Below are 17,286 nucleotides of genomic sequence, written 5' to 3'. Positions count from 1 at the left end.
CAAAATGGGCACTCATTAGTAGAAGAACCTCTTCTGCATCTGTAACCCTCATGCCATCTGCATTTAGAAAAGTTATACTTTCATACATTCTTTCTTTTCCTTGCAGCATATCGATAGAATTCTTGTGGGTTGTCTTTAGTACACAGAGCCAATTTCTTTTCATGCTCAGACTTTGCTTTCTGTATAACAGTTGACTATTCTAACCTGCGTATTATAATTTTCATAATGCACATCATCCTTATGCATACGGTATTCCTTCCACATCATCCTTTTCTTACGAATCTCTTGCTTAATAAGATTACATATCCATTTGACTCCTACCCTATTTATTCTTTGAATTCTCAGGACACGCTCTGCTATAGCATCATTTAAGTATTGTTTAAATGCTTCCCATGCATCGTAGATATACTTCCCTTCCATCAACCGATCCCATTCTACTGAACTCAGTATACCCCTTAATTGCTCATAATTTCTGCTTTGTAGTTCAGCATGTAACCTTTTCTGAATGGAGTATTCATAAACTTAGTCACTTCCCAAGTGAATACCACATAATCACTGTCACCAACTGGAGTTCAGAATAGTTACATCTTTAACTGAAACACCCTCTGACACTATAATCAAATTTAACACTCTTTGACCTCGAGTTCCTTCGGACACATGCTGCTTGAGGAAGTTAACTTGCAACAGCTCAATAAATTCATTTTCATACTGCTACCCAATCAATATTTGTATAATTAAATTCTCTTATAATGATTACTCTTTTTGTGCTCATCTTGTCTATTTGGTGATGCATTTCATCACTAGCAACCGATCTACCAGGTCTGTAACAACACCATACTATGTAATTGATCTTGTTAGGTTCCACCTCACACCAGATGGCTTCAAACTAACTGCCACGTGAAATACTGTTAGTAGTTGTACTACAATCATAGGTCTCCACTCTAATTGGATTCAAGTCATCCGATTCCATTAGCAGCATGCCCCCTCCTTTCCTATCCTCTCTATCCTTACTAAAAAATAGTGCACCCTTTACTCGTTACCAGTTAGTATGTCTGATTCTGATAGCCAGGTCTCACTAACGCCTACAATCTGAGGTCCCAACATATTGACTAAGGCAACAAACTTATCGCTTTGTTTCTGATACTCCTAGCATTCGTCTACAGACATAATAATCTACCTGCATGTTCTTTTGTGTATACTCTTGTCGGCAGTCTGCCTGACACAGTTGGACAGCATGCAGATCTCTACTCTTCTCTAATGCCTTATACATGTAGACATCTTTTCACACGTTTAATGGATCTAAACTGGACAAACACAAAGTTGAAATTGTTCTCTCCTCATCAACATTTCCATGACAAAGCCCATTCCCATCATTAACACAGTTATATAACATTGTCGTTCTTATACTCATATTCTCACTATTCCTCTGTTTATAATTTAGTTTGCCTGACTCTGTTTTAGGTCTCATACCAGTTATTAGTTTTTCTAGACTCCCGATACCAAACGCATTCAGGTGTAGGCCATCCCTCTTATACAAATCTAATCTTCGCTCAAACTCGCTCTACATATCCGAACACTCGCATCCATTCTTTCTACACAGCTTATGTATTGAATTGTATGACATTATAGCCCTTCTTAATTTTTATCATATCGAAGTAAAGTACTGACGATTTTCACTTTCTCACCCAAATTACTACAATAAACTTCATTTATCTCTCTTTAAAATATATATATATATATATAATTTTTTTTTATACCCTGACACCTACGGCACCCCCCCCCCCCAAGTTCCGGACTGGTGGGCCAGTTTTCCTTGAATTTCGATGACTCGAATTTTGAAGACTCAACACTCAGGGTAGCCCCTGAGTTTCAAATACCTTGACAGAAATTTTACAGCCTACATCCGTTTTCAGTTTCAGCTTATTTTATAGTATAGAGTATATATATATATATATATATATATCCTTTGTCTTCCATTTCTAACTTTTCTCCTAATTTCTGCTCAGTTCTCTTATATTTGATGATACAGACTTCACGGTTCTCCTGTTTTGCTTTCCTATTCCCAAACAGCTGAACACCAAGTGGTCTCCTAACATTCTTTTCACTGCCATGCATGCTCGGAAATGCAACTGAGCAACTTCCGTTCCGGCATACTGTTGTGTGCTTTGATTACTCATTTATGTCCTGTGCTTGAAATGACAATAGTTTTTTTCATGGTGCAAGAAAGTTTATTTAATTATAATTTCAAAATGAAAGCCGAAATTATTACAATTCTTCACCCCATATGTGTAATGTGGGAGTAGGATCAGGGATTGATATTGTTAGTTATACAGGTGAGAAATGTCTTGAGCCAAATAAGATTTTTTGGAATGTAGGAGAGGTTGTTGATGTGATTAGCTTATTCCAGGAAAAGGTGTTAGGTGAGGGGATGTTCTTCCTTGCTTGAAATAAGGCTAGTTTTGATGGCATTAATGTTTCAAGCATAGATTATAGAAGACCTTGTAGCTTGGGATATGTGAGTGTTGCAAGGATTGTCAAATGAAAAGGATGAATATTGCAATAGTCTTGTTGGATAAATGATGGAAAAAGTTTTGAGGTTAAGTAATTTATGAATAAGAAGAGGAGTGTGGGCAAAAGTACAGAGTCCTGGTACTTTGGCATTCATTATACTTACTTGTTTTCCATCATTTGATTGGGATTTTGGTCTAATCCTTCATTCTTCACTGATCAGGCATTATGGAAGGCCTACCTATTTAGGTTAGAGAAAATACCTGAAAGGGAAGACATTGCAGTGAAGAGGAAAGTTTAATAAGATGGGAAAGATGTGTCCTTAGCCTCAAATACTCTAATAACATAGAGGAAGAAGCAAGAGACAAGAAGAAAATGAAGAGTAAGAAACCACTGTAGATAATAATGTATAATTAAGGCTTTTGTTAGTTTTATTTTATCCCTTTTCATGAAGAAACTTAGTTGTTTACTAGTGTTTTTTCTACTTTTCCTTAGTTAGCCACTCTTCCCACCTCTCTTGTTCTAGTAATGCTGCTTTTAATTCCATCTTGCCTTATAACTCCAACATTCACTACATCTCCACTTCCATTCTTTGTATTTTTCTTTACTGCCCAACATTCTTTTCCACATATCATTGCTGGCTTTATTAGATTCTTGTAAAACTTTGTTTTAAAATTTTATCACCACTCTACAATCATATAATGCTCCACTGGCCTGTCTCCACTTCATTCTATTCTCATTTCTGTTGGCAGCATTGACATCATGTTCACCATTCTTCTCACAAAATTGCAGTTATTTAAATAAATTCTTCTGATAACCTACTCAGCAAGCTTAAATGAAGTGCCATCATATTTCTTTCATCAAGAAAGAGGAACATCATATCCTCTTTTAGATCTCCTCGACTTCCATAGTTCTAACATCATTTGTCACCTCTTGATTGGTTAATCAGTATTACGTCATCAGTAGACATCTAATTCCAGGGTACTTTATCTTGTATATCATGAATTGACTCATCTGTAGCTTCTGTGAACTAGTGGTCCTTGAACTATCATGTGAAGTATGCCATTTCTTTCTCCAAATCCAAAAAGACATGGATCCTTTCATTCCACAAGTGATTTAATAAAAGTGATATTTTAACAAAATAATAATAATTTTAGATTAATATAAAAATACTTTGACAAACATTTTTAAAAAAATGAAATAATGGATTCCTATTAAATAACATTCTAGTGTGTGTATCTGCATGGGTTTGATTAAATGTTTTTTTCTTTTAGATGAAAAATAAAATTTTTTAATTTTATATTTAAAAAATAAGATTTTTTAAATAAAATATTAAGATGACTTATCTTTGTTTAGCCCCCCGATTGGTGCTTGGTGCTGTGTATAAACACATTAGAGAAATGATGAAGGTATGTTTTAATAAGAAAATATATATCAGAAATATTTTATTATGCTGACATTTTATATGTTTCATGGTTTGATTCTTGGTGGAATTTGGAACTTGAATTGTGCTCAACTACTGAGAACAAAACATTTCTATAATGAAATAACATATTACACTAGTGTTTATTTACACTAGACTCTATTTTGATTAACTGTTAATTTTCCTACACCGCGAACACAGGGCTGTGGGATACATACAAAAGCACATAGTGAAGATGCAAAAACCACTTCAAAATGCCAGCTCCACTGTTGTGTTCTCTCTCTCACATACATGAACTAATGAAATAATGACATGTTTTTGTTCGTCTGTATATGCTTTTTTGCACCTGTTTAGTCTTATCGTCATACTCTCTGTTCTTTTTCATTGCTTTAACAGATAATCATTGAAAATTTATTTTTTACTTGGTTAGACTATAATAAATTTAGTTTAATCCTTTATCCAAGTGTGAGCAAACAAAGTTTGCGCCTGAAAGTATCTTCAGGACTGGGGTAAGGTGGTACAACACCGGGAAACTAGTTGCAAAGGTGGAGCAAGCTTACATCACTCCTATCTCAGTATCTCCCATAATGCAAAACACATCTCCTTGCGGATATGATAATGTTATGGATTAAGGGAAGGGCCGTTACCCAGACTAGTTTTGACCTTTATTGAGGTCTCTTCAGTGGGAGCCAGGCCCAGATGTGGAGATACCACTGAAGAGACCTCAATAAAGGTCTAGTCTGGGTAGTGGCCCTTCCCTTAATGTATAACATTATACATATCCACAAGGAGATGTGTTTTGCATTATGGGAGATACTGAGATGGGAGTGATGTAAGCTTGCTCCACCTTTTCAAGGAGTTGCCCGGTGTTGTACCACCTTACCCCAGTCTTAAAGATACTTTCAGGTGCAAACTTTGTTTGCTCACACTTGGATAAAGGATTAAACTAAATTTATTTTAACAGATAATCTTACTGACTTTCTTTCCTTTTACTGCTTTGGCATTTTATTTCATACACTGCTCTTTTGGTGATTGATCTCTTTATGCTTAATATGTATAGCTTATGCAATAATTATTACATGTTTAAGATTTTGTTGATCACTGGGAAGAATACATTCAAATGGTATTTTTTGAGAATTGCTGCACATGTCTACTTATGGCAGTTTCATTGTCCATTTGTATGGTATTAATTATTTCCTTGCTAGGTTGAACTGAAAGAGTATCTGCTGGTATAAATGGGTTCTCTTTTTTTCTTATCAGGAATCCAGGATTAGAATTAAACTTCTTATTTCAACTTTTGTTGCAAATATTATCTGCAAATAATTGACAAATGTATTAAAATTCATAGTTTGGCTTATCACTTAATTCAGTGCCTTGCACTAAATCTCATTCTGCTAAGAGATTACTAACAGGAGATGACAGTGATATTTCCATGGGCGACTCATAAACATGTAAAGGTTATCCTTCCTGTGGATAATACACAAATGAAAATGGTGAAATGCAGTCCACCTTGTGTATGAGACACATCTTTATGAGTCAAAAGAATTGGGTTTTAAGTGATCATTAAGAAAAGGAAGAAAACATATGTATGCTACACTTCACTGGCTCACTTCAGTTGTTAGTACTATAATGGTTTCTCAGTTTTATTTTAATGACAATTTGTATTTTTGTATTTCTCTCATCATCTTTGTTTATTTACCCTGAAACAAGTTGTACGTCCTTGTAGTGAAACTAGCCCATGTTGCATGTCTTCTTCCTTTTGTTAATGATCACTTAAAACCCAATTCTTTTGAAAAGCCACTAATAGTTATGAAGTTTACTTTATCAACAGAAGTATATCTTTTTTGAGGAAGTTGATGTGATTACAATATCTCAGCTCGGGGATTACAGCCAAGTTAACAAACATTTCACTACAAGAAATGGTTGAAATATTAATAAACTTGTTTGTAATGGGATGTTTATAAACATTTTAATTCTTGTACTAAGATATTGTAATTTTATTAAATTTCACAAAGATATACTTGTGTTGATAAAGTTAACTTTACAACTGCTAGTGGCTTTGAAAAAGATTGGATTTTCATTGGTCATTAACAACAAAAAAAGGTCTAATTTTACTACGAAGGATGAGATGGTGATGAGAAAAATAAAAATTATTGGAAAAAAAATTGAGAAACCATTATAGTACTAACAACTAAAGCATAAGCCAGTGAAGCATGTCATACATATTTGTTTTCTAGAATTGTTTGGATGGAAGTAGCTGAAAACTTGAAGTCAGGTATGTTAAGAAATTTAATCAACGTCTCCCAAATTCTGAATTAGTATTAAAACTGCCAAACATTTTGGAGTATTCCTTTTAAACATGCCTCATACACAAAGTAAAATTCTGCTTAACATTGTCATTTGTGCAACATCAGATTCCCAGTATTTTACTCAAGAGGTGATCACACAGTATAGAATCCTAAGGGATTCTATGTGATTAAATTTGCATCATTATTAATTTCCTATCAATAATTTTTCTCCAAATCTGTTCTTTATCAGAACTCCAGTATTGTCCAATTTTATGTTTGTCTTCTAGAGCATCGGTTCCCAGCCGGTGGTACGCTTACCCCCGGGGGTACGTGCTGGGCTATTCAGGGGTACACAAAGAATAATCAGTAATAGCTGAAAAACCTCATTTCCACAATTTTACATTAAGATAGGCACTGAACAAAAGTGTCAATATTTAAAAACAGCTATTTTAAAAATAAGGGGTACAATTTATAGAAATGGGTTTAAAAGGGGAACACAAGTGGTAAAAGGTTGAGAACCACTGTTCTAGAACATTTCTAACTTCAGCAGTCTATCTAGATCTTGATTTCATCAAATATTTATTCTGCTAAGCTTTCCTTTCCCATTTCTGTTTTAAGTGACCATACTAATTTAGGTAAACTCTACTCACACACTTTTGAATACTAACAATGTCAAGTTCCTAATATCTCCATTTTTAATGCGATTCTGTCATTGATGCCATCTGGTCACCTTTTTAATCTTTCTCAAAACTCAGATCCATAAGTCCAAATTGATTTAAATGGGTCTTGTATATTCCTACTTCAGTGTCTTCTCTAGTTGAATAAATTTATTCCATAAATATTCAGTTATACTGGCAGTAGCAATACTACCAGCAGAGCCTTCTAAGACATACAGGTTGAAGGAGTATTCAGATGAGTCACACTGTCCTTCAGGTTGGTATTTGAGCTGATCAGCCCAGATCTACTTGTTACAAAACAAGCATCAAGTAATCTTTACTGGACAGACTTACTCGTATTGACCAAAGTCCTTTCATTTGGTTACACAGTTAATAGCATTCATTTTACACAAATTATGGACTCTACAACCGTGTTATAAATAATTATTTTAATTTCCCGACGTTTTGACCTTCATATTAAGGTCATCATCTGGAGTATACACATATATATGCAGAGAACAAACTGAATTATATTTCACATAGTATGCTGAAGAGACAATGATTTGACATTGTATGTGTCTATACATACAGAGTCAGTGACATTGACAAGTACGAGGGTGGTCTGAAAAGTTCTCGGTCTCGACCATCGATGGCAATACTAAATGCAAGATTTTTTTCCTAAGTTAGTACATCTGTTATAAGCATCCCTGTGAAATTGCAAGTCATTCTATCAAGTGTTTGTTTTATACAGCTGTCTGAAGCAAAAGTGTTGTCTATCCCTTGAAATGGATAAAATTGAGTATCATGCAGTTATAAAATTCTTTGTAAAAGAAGGTTGAACGCCAAAAGAAATTCATTCGAAGTTCATAAAAGTTTATGGGCACTCTTCTCCTTCGTTTTCAACAATTAAGAAATGGGGTGCCGAGTTTAAACGTGGCCGTACCAGCCTTGAAGACGGTCTATGTGAAGGACGTCAAAAAAAGTGTAACAACACCAGAAATCATTTTCAAGTGCAAGATATGGTATTATATGACCGGCGAGTCAAAGTGCGTAAAATTGCTGAGACTATAGGCATTTCAAAAGAACATGTAGGATATAGTTTGCATGAGGAATTGCAAATGAAAAAGCTTTGTGCAAGATGTGTGCTGTGCTTGCTCACAGCAGATCAAAAACGCACTCGCATGAAAATATCTGAACAGTACTTGGAGCATTTTAAGAAGAATAAAACTGATTTTGTGCATAGATTTATTACTATGGATGAGACTTAGATTCACTATTACACACCAGAATCCAAACATCAGTCAAAACAGTGGACAGAAGCTGGTTGTTCAGTACCAAAGAAGACAAAGTTGGCTCCATCAGAAGGAAAGGGCATTGGTGTTTTGGAATGCTAAAGGCATTTTGTTTATTAATTATCTTGAAAAGGATAAAGCAATAATTGGGTGTAAAATTATTTATGTTTATTTATTTTTTACTTTTTATTAATTATTTGTTTTATTTATTTAATTTATTTATTTTATATCGTAGTTGCTTAAGCTAGTTCAGACTGTGTATAGACTTCAATTTCTAATTCACTCACAGTTCTCGCTATTAATCTTAATCCTTTAGTCCTGAACTTTGTTTTTTCTATCCCCCACCCCACTGTCTCTAGGCCGTAGGTATGCTTTTGCACGTGCTTGAATTGTAGTCTTAAGAAAAGCCTCTGGCTGGAGCCAAGTCCTTAAACCCAGATTTTATGCAATCCATTAAGGATTGCATAAAAGAATTGTTGTTCCTTCCCTTACATACAAGAGAAATATTCAGCTAAGCACAAAAATAACTTGTAATTTAACTCTATCTCAAGCAACTCCTATTAATTAATCAGTCAGTTGTGGCTATTACTACTCTTAGGTCACACAGGTTCGGTATTTTTATGAGAAGTGCATTGGCTAAACAAGATCAGGCAAGCTATTAACAAAAACAACATGTTTATTCTTACTAAGACAAATTATATACAACATTCAAATTACACATATTACGTGTCTGGTTCTAACTAAGATAACGAGTACACTGGAGATACTACTTGTCACCTGTCTAACTCTCCACAAAATCAGTTAAGCATTTCGCTTAAGCTTTAAGACAAAGAAATCATCATTACACATAACTTTTCAGACACTTGGATGATACTTAACACACTTAAACTTCTCTCACGTTGTAAACTATAAAGTGCAAAACTTAAACCACATTCACTCTTAGCATTACATATAATAAGCAAATCTGTAGATTTCTGTGTTCTACTATTCACACTCAAACTAAAATACGACTTTCCGATTCTTTCAAACACCTTCTATGCCACAAATAATAGAACCAACATTTTTCATTTGAACTTTGCAATCTAGGATATTACATGAAACATTCTACTTACAATCTTTCTAGTTCGTTACACAGTCCTAGATCCTAAAGGCTTACGGGCACGTTCCACTTCTTCCCAGCTAAATTTCGATCGGGCACTAGGACACGATGTGATAATTCAACACACAAGTAGATCATCAGGGAATCTCACCGTGGAATATCTGAAAAAGGCCGTCTCTCTGCTACTAGCGAACTTCCCATCTTCATCGGAACTGCTGCTCGAGCTCGAGGGAAACGCGACTCTCCCCATCCTCAGAAAGGCCTGCCGTAGGAACAAAAACATTAAAATGAGAGCCCCCTATCCACTCATTCTCTCTCTCTTTTATATCATTCTCCCAACCTTGGCCCTTCTTCTCTAAAGTTCCCAGGATTTACTGGAGAGTTTTTTCCGTCACCCACACTATTGCTGGGTTTTGGCGGGAAAACTCGTAATCCTTTGACCTTTGCGACTATTTGCTAGCCTTGGGTCTCCTAGCCTAATCCTGTCTGAGGTTAATTTTAGTTACAAATCTAGTGGTTCTTATTCGAATATTTTAACATTTAGTTACAACATTCATCTCAGTACAGTGAGTTATACATAGTTTTACAAGTATAATATATAATTTAATTGCCCATGTAAAATCGACATAGAAAAAATATTTCTATTTTTTTTCTATACGAGATTTTGCATGGGGAATATTATTCCGATCTTTGACAGACTAGATGAAAAAATTCATGAGATAAGACCTGATTTGCAGAAGAAAAAAAAATCATGTTTCATCAGGACAATGCACCTGCCCACAAAGGTATTTTGGCAATGGGAAAATTAAGGGATCTGCACAATGAATTGTTGGAACATCCATCCTATTCCCCAGCTTTGGCTCCTTCTGGCTTCTATCTCTTCCCAAAACTAAAACTCTTCCTCACTAGTCAGTGTTTTTCTTCGAATCAAGAGGTGATTGCAGCTGTAGAGGAGTATTTTGCAGATCATACTGAGAACCACTACAGGGATGGGATAATGGCACTGGAGCATCACTGGAAATAAATGTATTAGTCTTAAGGGAGATCATGTTGAAAAATAAAAATAATTTTGAAATTATAAATTCGTTTTTTCATTGTTAGGCCGAGAACCTTTCAGACCACTCTCGTATGTGATGACCTTAATATGAAGGTCAAAAATGTTATAAATTAAAATATTCTAAATGTTAAAATGTTATAAATTAAAATAATTATTTATAACACGATTGTAGAGTCCATAATTTGTGTAAAATGGATATTGACCAAAGCTTTGAATAGTGGATCTTAAATCCACTATTCAAAGATCCATTTTTAAGTGGATCACTATTAAGATCCTATTTGAGTGGATCTCAAATAGGATCTTAAAACATGAAAACTTTTTAAAGAGCCAGAGCATTTCAGGAACTTGCCCAAAAATTAAACAGGTATGAAATGGATGTAGTAGCAACTTGAGAGACAAGATAAATTTGGGAAAGTAACTTGAAGATAACTTTTTACTATTTTATTGTGAAAACAACTCAGGAGAACTTGGTTTCATTAGCATGAAAAAATATGAAGCTTTTATTGAAATAATAAGCAAGCTAATATTGCAAGTAAAATGGTTCAAGATAACTTATTAATGTGAAAGCACCCATAGAAGCTACAGAAGAAGAAATAATATGAATTCTATAAAAAAACTGAAAAAAATTCACAAAAAGATATAATCCTATATTATCATACTAGGATATTTCAATTCAAAAATTAAAAATGAATTTAATACACAAAATTATTGCAAGTTTATTTTTCACTTGGTTAGACTATAATAAATTTAGTTTAATCCTTTATCCAAGTGTGAGCAAACAGCTTGTTCCTGAAAATATCTTCAGGACTGAGGTAAGTATACCTTACCTTAATTAAACAAAATTTATTACACAAAATTATTATTATTGCACAGGTACCTCCATGGAGTGTAAAGACTCATTGTGGAAGACCCAGACAATCTGTCACATCTCTCATTGATAGACGAGGCCTCCCAACTGACTCAAGCAACCCATTCTACTCATTCACCACTCTCCATGCAAAAAAAACTAGTCCTCATGCCTTTGTTAACCACACCTTACTCAATTTCCAGGGATCTCTTGTTCTTTCCTTTCTCTCCAATTACTGAAATACAGTTGATCCTTGAACAACGCTGGGTTTAGGGGTGCTAACCCACGTGCTGTTCGAAAATCCGCATATAGCTGTTGACCGAAAGCCTTACTGATAACATAAACAGTCGATTAACACATATTTTGTATGTATGCATTATATACTATATTCTTACAATAAAGTAAGCTAGAGAAGAGAAAATGTTATTAAAGAAAATCGTTATCATCATCAAATTCCTGACATGTACCCTCAAGGGATGTGCAGGATATGATAGTACTACATGAAAAATTTACATCATTACTAACTTCCTATCTGCAATTTTCCTCCAAATCAATCTGTTACTTGTCAAGACTCCAACATTATCAGATCTTATATTTCTATCGTCTGAGGCACTTTGTACCATATCAATCCACCTATATCTTGGTCTCCTCTGGGTCGTTTTCCTGCCAACCTGTCAGACAACACTTGTTTTGCTAATCTTTCCTCTCCCATTCTGTTTAAGGACCATACCATTTGAGATTAGTTCTGCTAATGCATTCCTAGATGCTGACAATGTCAAATTCTTTCCTAATCTCCTCGTTTTTAGTATATTATTGCCATTGATGCCATCTATTCACGCCTCTAATCTTTCTCAGAACTCTCATATCTGCGGTCTCTAGTCTTTGGTCAAGTGTTTTACTTCTGACCCAGCTCTCAGATCCATAAGTTAAAACTGGTTTGAACACTGTCTTGTATACAGCTAATTTAGTGTTCCAACTAATTTCTCTCTTATTCCATATGAATTTATTCAGTTGACTTCCCACCATACCAGCTTTGCTGATTCTGTTGTCTATTTTCATATTTAATTTACCATCTTCACTAAAAATTGTGCCTAAGTTGCCGAAATGTTTTACTTGTTCCACAGGTACCCCGTTCACAACACAGTTGACATTTTGAACAATTCTACCTATTTTCATTGTCTTTGTCTTTTTAATGCTGACCTTCATACCCTATCTATTACAACAGTTATTCAATTTAGTCAGAGAATCTTGCAAACTTGTAGCGGATTTAGTTAGAAGTATAACATCGTCCACATAAAGAAAAGAGCTGACATTAACATCTCCAATTCTGATATCATGTTTAATACCACTTTCCTTCATGATGCGATCCATATAGATAATGAATAACAGAGAGGATAATGTACATCCTTGTCTCACACCAGATTTAACATTACACCATCTTCCTGTACTTCCTTCAATTCTAACTTACAACTCAAATAAAGACCAAGTATTGCTTGATATGATGCCCCATTGACACCATATAACTGTAGCGTATTGAATAGCTTCTCTCATGGCATCTTGTCATATGCCAATTTCTTGATCAACAAAACTTAAATACAGATCTTTGTTATATTCCCATGCTTTCTCGACTATTTGTCGTAAAGTGAAGATCTGATCCTGACAGCCTCTATTTGGCCTGAATCCAGCTTGTTCTTCACCAAGCTTTTCTTTCACAATTCTTCTCAACCGTTTCTCAAGTATACTGGCATAGATCTTGCCAGGAACACTCAGTAGGGAAATACTTCTGTAATTCTCACATTCAGTTTTATTTCCTGTTTTATATATGGGTACTATTAGAGCTCTATTCCAATCATTGGGAATTTGTCCCTCTGTCCAGGCTTTCTGAACTATGCAGTGCAGCCACTGTAAGACTTTTATACCACCATACTTCAGCATTTCTGGCTGAATATCATCTACTCCTGCTGCATTTCCACGTTTCAAGCCTCTGATGGCTTTTTCTACTTCAAGTATGGATATGTATTCCTGACTGTATTCCTGTTGAGTGTTTTTTTTTTACCACTGCTATCACTGATTGTTTCATTTAGTAAATTTTTGAATTAATTACTCCATACTTCAAGGATAGCTTTTTCTCCTGTTTGCATATCACCTTTATCATCTCCAACTCCTTTTACAGCACTCTTTCCTCCATTTCTAAGCTTCTTCAAGACTTTTTCTTCTTCTACAAGAGTGCAAAAATCTGTAAATTGATTACATTATAACTAATAGAGAAATCATGCCAGAAAAACTTATTTATATAAGAGTTGTAAAATCAGCAGGTATAACGACATTTTCTTCTCGTTTACATAGGTGGCACTGTTGAAGTAGCTAAACTTTTGCTACTATTTTACACTAAAATGCATGAACATATTCCCCAAGTGATTTAGGTTTGTAATGATCGTCTTGTGAATGATTTTTAAAATAAATTCTCAGAAATATCTGCAAACTGAATATGTCTATAATCCTCCCCCACCCCAAAAGAAAATAAATGATTATGTAACACATATATGCCTTTTATTTTAAATAATTCAAGATAACTATCAAGTAATTTATAATTTTTCAATAATAAAGGTGAAACTGATCATTATAAATTGAGAAATTATTTTGACAATAAATACTATGTCAACCTGAAAAAGAAATGTCAGTTTTTCTGTGTTAGGATGTTTGCTAATCAATAATTGAAAATGAAACAAGACATTCTTGATGTATTCTGCACTATAGCTTGAGGCACTTTAGTGTGACTTCCAGCAAAGTTTTCTCAATAGCAGTGAGACTAATCTAAGCCTTTAGCTTTTCCTCCAGCTGAGAGGATTATTATCAAGTACTTCTAAGACATAGATTATTTCAGAATTTGCAGCCAGTAGAGTAGCAGTAGAAGTAGTAATATTTAGAATTTCTTAAGAAAAAGAAACAAAAATAACACTAGTGAAGTTTCTTTTGTGTTGTATGCATATAGTTTTACATGGTGAAAACATAGCATAGTGTTTCTAAAACTTAGAATAATTTCAGCAGACAGTCGATTTTAGATTGCAAAGAAATAGTATAGAATTAGAAGCTTTGACGGTACAACATTATCATTGCCTTATTTCTTTTGTAAAAATGATAAAATAAAGTAATAGATTTTGGATACTGTCTGTGAAAGGATTCAAACCAGTAGAAATTTAGAGTAGTTATGTAACTGAGTTCCAGGAGAGGAGTGGGGGAAACCAGTAGAAAATCTTCAAAATGAGCACAAATTTTGAATCATATTATATTTTTAAGATTTATATTTTGCTCTGTCTTTTAAGCAAAAGACGGAGATATAAAAGATATAAATTTTTGATTCTAAAAAAGACTCGCAATCAGAAACTGAGTAATGCAGTTTAACATCATTTGTTGTTCATAAATACAAAAACAAATTCATTTCCAAACCTGAAATTCATAACTGACAATCTATATAATGGTATTTTGCAGGGAAAGAAAGCAAAAGATCATATTTTGAACTGATTTGAAGAATAAAAGACAGCAAATTTACTATTGCTAAACAGATTCATTGCAAAAACTGGTTTGTGGTCATTTCCAGATTGGTTATTTTTTCATGTGTGAAATTCGTTTTTATTTTTGGGAAGAGACAATAAATGAAGTGTGCAGCAAAAAATATTGTAGGACAGTAAAGGAAATTCACAAAATTCAAATTCAACAAAGGAAAGTAATACAGTACACATAAAGACAAGTGATAGAAAGCTCACTTCACCACAGTTAATCCACTAATGGCTCTAAAATCACCATCAACACGATCATTGCCAATCACACGATATCGCGTGATGCGAGTTCTCACCGGTCAGCCGATCACGTGTTATCGCATGGACGTCGCTATCAAGTAAAAAAAATTTGGCCACCACATGAAATTCCAATTTTCAGCTTGGCAATGAACGTGTTAACACGTTCATTGCCAAGGGATTAACGGGAGAGGAGGGTAATTATGTGATAAAAGGTAGAATGCTGATGAAGTTCTGATCCATGAAAAATGCTAGGGTGAGAGGTCTCTTTTATCCACCTCGACCAGTATGGAGGTTAATATATGCATGTTAAATGATTAAGGAAATAATTTAAAGGGAAATATTCAGTTATTTACTAATGATGCAAAACTGGGTTGGGCTGAGTAAGGTAATAGTTAATCAAGGCAATGAGGAGATCTTGCAGCATGATTAAATAGGCTGACAGTATGAGCAAAAGGTAATGGGAGAAATGTAAAGTTATGCATTTTGGGATAAGCAGATTAAAGCTGTGTATCACATTGATGGAACTGTACTCCAGGAAATTGATGAAGCAAGGGATCTGAGGGTAGTAGATAGAGTTGAGGTTTAGAGAGCATACTCCTAAGATTAGCCAAAGTCACTCATAGGATTACTTGGTTATTCAAGAATACACTAATAACCAGAAATAAGGAAATTATCATTCCTTATAAGATCCTGATACATCTGCATCTGGATTACTTTGCTCAACATCTGGTTACCTGAATTTCTTTGGAGATAAAGTGGAGAGGATTCAGAAGTGACCAACCAAGATGGTGATTGGTTTGTAAAAAATGCTCCCTATGATGAGAGATTGAGAATTTGTGGGTTGCAAAAGTTAGTTGATAGAGAGAAACGAGGGATATGATAGAAACATCTAAGCTACTCAAATAGTTTTATATATTTGATGAGGATGATGAGCAAATACAGTTGATCCTTGAAGAACACGGGTTTGAGCTGCACAGATCCACTTATATGCATTTTTTTTTTTTTTTTTTTCATATATTGTAAAATTTCTTAGAGATTTCGATAATTTGAAAAAATTAAGAAAAAGTTATGTCATGAATGCATAAAATTTATGTACATAGTCTATTTTATCATTTACATTTTTATAAATATTATAAAAAAGTTAAAATTTATCAAAACTTATGCACACAAACACTTACAGACCGTACAACAGTCATTTGCAGTCTAGAGAAAGGTATACAAAAGTAAAGATGCAGTATTAAATCATAACTGCATAAAATTAACTCTTATTAATTAGTTAAATTCATTAATTAGCATAAAATAAAAATTTTATGATTTTCATTCATTAGGTTATAGGCTAGACTACTATAAAGCAATCATATTGCTGCTGCTTCGTTATCAATGCATGAATTGTTATACCTGTAAATAAATATGAATAATTTCTTTTTCATAATATCTTTTCATTTGATGTAGCTACTGACAGACATATGATTCATCTTGTAAACAGACTATGTAAACTTATGGTATCAAATACAGTAGAGTAAATGTATTTTCACTTCCTTACGAAATAAGAGTTCTGCATTCTTCAACCTTGGTATAAGCTCTGGCTCCCACTGAAGGGACCTCAATAAAGGTCAAAACCTCTGGGGTTTGGCTCCCACTGATGAGACCCTTAAGGATCAAAACCGGTTGGAAGCTTGGATGGCATTGCTGTAGCCCATGAAGTTAACTGAGGCATGACTGTTGCTGTTACCCCTCAGATGAAATATGAGCAGTTCTGCTCTGTGGTGGGGGATGAGCCTGTCGCTGGGTAGAGCCAAATGCTGAGAGTTCTTCTCAGTGACAGGGTGAGCCTGTTACTGAGGGGAGCAATGCTGAGTTTTGATCCTTTGGGTCGCTCATTGTTAGGGGATCTCACGAGTTTTTGGAGAGATAACCCTGCATTTAATACAGGAAAAACCGGTCTGGGTAGTGATTTTTCCCATAATGCATAGCATTATACGTGTCCACAAAGAGATGTGCTTTGCATTATGGGATACTAAGGAAAGTGATGAGAACTTAGTCCACCTTTGCCACGAGTTGTCCCAGTCCTAAAGATACTTCAAGCGCAAACTATGTTTGCTTAAACTAATTGAACTGATTAAACTAAATATATATTTTATAGTCTAACCAAGTGAGAAAAACCTTCCAACATAAACCAGTTTCCATTCATACATAAACCAGGAACTACTGAAGATTTTGCCACAGCAACATTTTAGGCTTCTTCCATCTATTTCTAAACGATGATATTCTTTCCTTAACAGTGGAACAGACTTATCTTTATGCTTGCCAACAACATAA

At 34.5% G+C, this 17,286-nt stretch overlaps 1 protein-coding gene across 2 annotated transcripts in view; it reads left to right on the top strand.

Annotated features, from left to right (window-relative positions):
- The window catches only part of LOC150093795 (uncharacterized), a 311,113-nt gene that overhangs the window by 176,609 nt on the left and 117,218 nt on the right, over positions 1 to 17,286 (top strand). For both annotated transcript variants that reach the window (XM_090412760.1, XM_090412758.1), the window contains exon 8: positions 3,865 to 3,917. In XM_090412760.1, coding sequence (XP_090268886.1) covers positions 3,865 to 3,917 — 53 coding nt within the window. The remainder of the gene's footprint in view (positions 1 to 3,864; positions 3,918 to 17,286) is intronic.

This window comes from Typopeltis vanoorti, chromosome 23 (assembly GCF_054136105.1).
Source record: "Typopeltis vanoorti isolate ZY-2024b chromosome 23, IOZ_Tvanoo_1.0, whole genome shotgun sequence".
NCBI classification, from domain to species: Eukaryota; Metazoa; Arthropoda; class Arachnida; order Uropygi; family Thelyphonidae; genus Typopeltis; species Typopeltis vanoorti.
This window is presented reverse-complemented; position numbering and strand designations above follow the sequence as displayed.